This window comes from Octopus bimaculoides, chromosome 4, assembly GCF_001194135.2.
Source record: "Octopus bimaculoides isolate UCB-OBI-ISO-001 chromosome 4, ASM119413v2, whole genome shotgun sequence".
In the NCBI taxonomy this organism is placed as follows: Eukaryota; Metazoa; Mollusca; class Cephalopoda; order Octopoda; family Octopodidae; genus Octopus; species Octopus bimaculoides.
The window spans coordinates 141,393,628-141,398,372 of record NC_068984.1 but is presented as its reverse complement, the minus strand read 5'-3'; the positions used below and the strand labels follow the sequence as shown (position 1 = coordinate 141,398,372).

The window sequence follows — 4,745 nt, the reverse complement described above, 5'->3', positions numbered from 1 at the left end:
GGAGCCAATAGCCCCTCCCACCTTACTGACCCTTCCCTGTTCTACATTTGAGTTGGGATGTTGGGAAGAGAGGAGCAACAATATGACAAACTGATTTATTATGACTCAGTGATGGGTGAGGTGGGGGGGGGGAAGAATGGTCCTTAGCCAGAAACAGGAGGAGATTATCTTCATGGAAAGTGATTGGGGCAAAGGGGTGAAAACAAGACCAAGCACAAACAAGCATGTGCCTGCATGAGTGTGTGTGTGTGCGCGCGCGCACACAAGCGTGCATATGTGTTTCACCTGAGAAAACATTGAGTCAGAAAAGACATTTCCTACATCATAATTTATTTTAAAAAATTAGATGGAGGTAGTTAATGGCCTACAACACACACACACATGCAGAGAAACTCCCCCCCACACACACACAAACTCTCTCTTTCACACACACACACACACACACAAACTCTCTCTCTCACACATACACACTATAATTACATTACATGTTTACTTACATACACAATAAGATACCAGTACTTTCCAAATTTCTCCCTCTCACTGTACTACCCACATACACACATTCAACATACAATATGAGGGTGGCAGAATCATTAGCAAGCTGGGTGAAATGCTTAGCAGTATTTTGTCTGCCACTACGTTCTGAGTTCAAATTCCACTGAGGTCGACTTTGCCTTTCATCCTTTCAGGGTCGATTAATTAAGTACCAGTTATACACTGGAGTCAATGTAATCGACTTAATCCCTTTGTCTCTCCTTGTTTGTACTCTCTTTGTTTAGCCCCTTGTGGGCAATAAATAAATAAATAAATAAATATGAGCCAACGAGAGAGAGAGAGAGAGAGAGCTTCTACAAGGCTGCTTCATTTTAATTTAAAACTAATACTCAAATCTCCCTCTTATCAAACCAACTTGGAAAAGGAACGGATGTACTGGGAAATATAAGAAATTGTGATGGTCATGGCCGGAATGCCTTTAATTAGAGGTCTGTTCAAGGGGATCCTACCTGAATCTAAACATCATCATCAACATTGCTACCATTCATTATAATCACTACACATGTACGCATGTGCACACACACATACACACACAGAGCAACGTGCAGAAATAAAAAAAAACATGCCACTTACATGTGCTGGAGGTGTCGTTAAAGGATTGTGATCCAGAATCATTTCCTCTAACGTAGTCATTGACCGAAAAACTATTGGAATTGATGATATCTTATTGGCAGAAAAATCTATTCTTCGTAATTCCAATTGGGATATTTCTGGAAAATAGAAGGAAAGCAGAAAAAAAAATTAAAGTTTAAAATTTAACTCAGCAAAACAAAAGTGCAGGAAAAGAAAATTTTCCAAAATTCTCTTCTCTTTGCCTCTCCAAAATAAATTAAACAGAAGATTTAAAAGTGTTTTAAATTGTATTTTTTCAAAATGCTTTGTTGTTTAGTCCTAACCAGACCTGTGTTGACAGTTCTATGATGAAAGACATTCCAAATAATATCATCCACTAACATTAGTAGCTTAGGCAACTTTTTCAAATATGTCTTATTTTCTGAGATGTTATAATGTAATAATGTAATTATTATGATGTTATAATGTAATTTGAGGGAGGAAATTTGTCTGCTATTTCTAGCAAGTCAACCAATCTGGTTTAGATTCCCTCTTTGATTTATGGCATTGGTAATTAACCTTTTGTTTAGCCCCATCAGCCCATAATTGACCCACCAGATCTTAGAACCAATGGCACAGCTTCTATACAGCTGCCTGACACTATGAAGAAATAGCAACCAAATATTCCTCAAACCACACCTACTAGGTTAAAAGAGGAAGTTGACATGTTTTCAAGATAATGGAATCATCATCATCATCATCATCGGCTAATGTCCGTTTTCCATGCTGGCATGGGTTGGACAGTTTGACTGAGGTCTGGAGAGCCAGCAGCTGCACCAGGCTCCAATCTGGTCTGGTAATGTTTCTACAGCTGGATGCCTTTCCTAATGCCAACCACTCCAAGAGTGTAGTGGGTGCTTTTTTATGTGCCACTGGCACAGGAGCCAGTTAGGCGGGCCTGGCATCGATCATGTTAGGATAATGCTTTTTACATGCCACTGGCACAGGAGCCAGTCTGAGAGAACTGGCATCAGCCATGTTCAGATGATGCTTTTTATGTTCCACCAGCAAGGGAGCCAGGATATATTATATCCTAAACAAAGACAGGATGGCCATGGCTGAAGCACCAAATCATAACAAGCCTACAATTAAAAACATCAACAATAACAACGCTTGATCAAAGATGTTCAAACCAACAACATTTATTATACAAACGTAGCACACCAAGGGCTACATTATCTAATGTGACTAACCGCTTTTGAGAAAGATTTGGCTGCTATTTCTAGCAGGACTAGTGACCATGTAAAGTCTCTGCTGTCAGCTTCAATATGAAAAAATACTTGATCGAGGCAACAGACTGACAATAAACCAAAACAACATCAGCAATTCACATTTTGTCATTTATACATACATACATACATATATCAGTGATTCCCAACCTGGGGTCTGCAAAGGTAGTACTGGGAGTCCGTGAACTAAATTCAAAATTTCATCCATGGATGGATGGATAGATGGATGGATGGATAGATAGATAGATATAGACAGGTAGATACAGACAGAGAGATAGAGATAGACATAGGTAGAGAGATATGTTACAGAGAGATGGATAGAGAGATATAGATAGAGAGCATGTCAAGTCACTGACGCTAGAATACCGGAAGTAAATATTTTAAAAACTTTCAAAGACATGAATGTAATATAAAAAGCAATATCTTTTATTTTTAATAAAAAAAAAAAAAATCAAATGAAGAACCTATTATTTGTCCGAAATCAAATTATTCCTGCATCACATGTATGGAAGCAATTGGTGTAGCAGGTTTCGTGTCAAAAGCGAATACACGCACATCTCTATTTTATATGTTAGATACATCTCACCATCATTTAACATCCATCTTTTATCTTACACACACACATATAAAGATACAACACATATCTATATAAATACATAGATGCTGACTTACATGCATATAAGCACACGTACATATAAATTGATTTGTGGTTTGTTTGTTCCTTTCATTATTTTAAGATAACATTATGTATAAATATAAGGAGTAAGTAAATGCGTACTTACTCCTTATGTAGAGGTATGTTTATATGTATAATACGTTATGTTATAATAAAAAAACACACAAGTCAATTTATATGTATGTAAGCATATATGTACATATGCTTATATGCATGTATGCATACATGCATGTAAATCAGCATCTATGTATTTATACAGATATATGTAGTACCTTTATGTGTGTGCATATACGTATGTATATACGCATACACATACATGCATGCATAAATAAATAAATAAATACATTCATAGATACATGCATACACACACACGCACATACATAACCTGACCATGCACAAGGCTGATGGAAGCAGTGATGTCTTCTTCTTGTGTGTACATTGGATGGCTGTCTTCCAATTCTAACCAACAACCCACAGGTTTCTGACAGCAGATGTCTCTGGAATTACTGACCTCCCAGTGAGATACAAACAGAACAACAGTCAATGGTTCCATCTACAGCAATACTGGGGGGTAGGGGTGAGATGGGAGGGGCATCGCATATAGTTTGTAATGCCACAGAGTTACAAGGTTTACTACAAGGAAGAGGAGTTAACAAGTTCAAAGAGAAATGGGTGTCGGCAAGGTGGAGGGGGTATGTAATTTGAAGGGGGAGGAATATGGAGTGAAAACTTCAAATATTGGAACAGGCGACAATGAGGAGGGGAATGTTTGAACATGGGGGGTTGGGAGTGGTGACTAAAAGATCAAAGCACAAGTGAAGAGGTAGATGTGTGTGTGTGTGTGTGAGCATGCACGCACATGTGCATATTGATGAGTACACGCACACACACACACACACAGCACAGAAAGGTAAGAGAGGTCATAAAATTAGGATAGTGGTAGTAACTACAATAAAGAAAATATTGCAGAAAGTAGTAGTAGTAGTAGTAGTAGTAGTGGATAATGGTAGCGGTAATGTAAAACAAGAGGTGCTAACATACGAAAAAAAATGGCTGGTGGTAAGGAGGGTAGAATTTAGGAACCTTGAAGTCAACAAGGCCTGGTGCTGGGGGGAGGGTCACAGTTCTACTATGAAGAAACCTTCAGGAAAAAAACAAAAAGGAAAAATATCAAATGCGGGGTGGGGGGATCTCAGAATATCTCCCCACCACCTCCTCCTCCTCCAGAATCCTTGTTATCTTTATCAACTTCACCATCTCCACCAGCTTCCTTACAATGACCAACAACAGCCCCACTACCACCACCACCACCATCATCAATACCAATACTAGAGGTACTGCTACCATAGCCTCACAACCACCCTCCTCCTCCTCCTCCTCTTCCCTGCTACCACCGCCAATAACAATAAACCCTCCTCCAGTTTGACATTAATAGAATCTGTTTTAAATATTGAGATTGTCCTTTGATGTGATTCTCACATCAAAAGCCTGTTAAATCAGTTGATGAAAGGAATGGCAATATAGCCGGGAGGGGGGGGTAGATGCATCACAGAGTGCAACAGCTCTTTAATACATTTCGCTATAACACCATCCACCTCCGATGCCCCTCCACACACACACACAAGCATTTGCTGGTGATGAGAGAGAGAGAGAAAGAGAGAGTAAGGAAAGAT

General features: G+C 39.0%; 1 protein-coding gene across 16 annotated transcripts in view; it reads right to left on the bottom strand.

Moving 5' to 3' along the window:
* Window positions 1-4,745, bottom strand: part of LOC106872026 (DISP complex protein LRCH3) — a 254,748-nt gene that overhangs the window by 125,804 nt on the left and 124,199 nt on the right. For all 16 annotated transcript variants that reach the window (XM_052967554.1, XM_052967550.1, XM_052967551.1 and 13 more), the window contains exon 5: window positions 1,129-1,265. In XM_052967554.1, coding sequence (XP_052823514.1) covers window positions 1,129-1,265 — 137 coding nt within the window. The remainder of the gene's footprint in view (window positions 1-1,128; window positions 1,266-4,745) is intronic.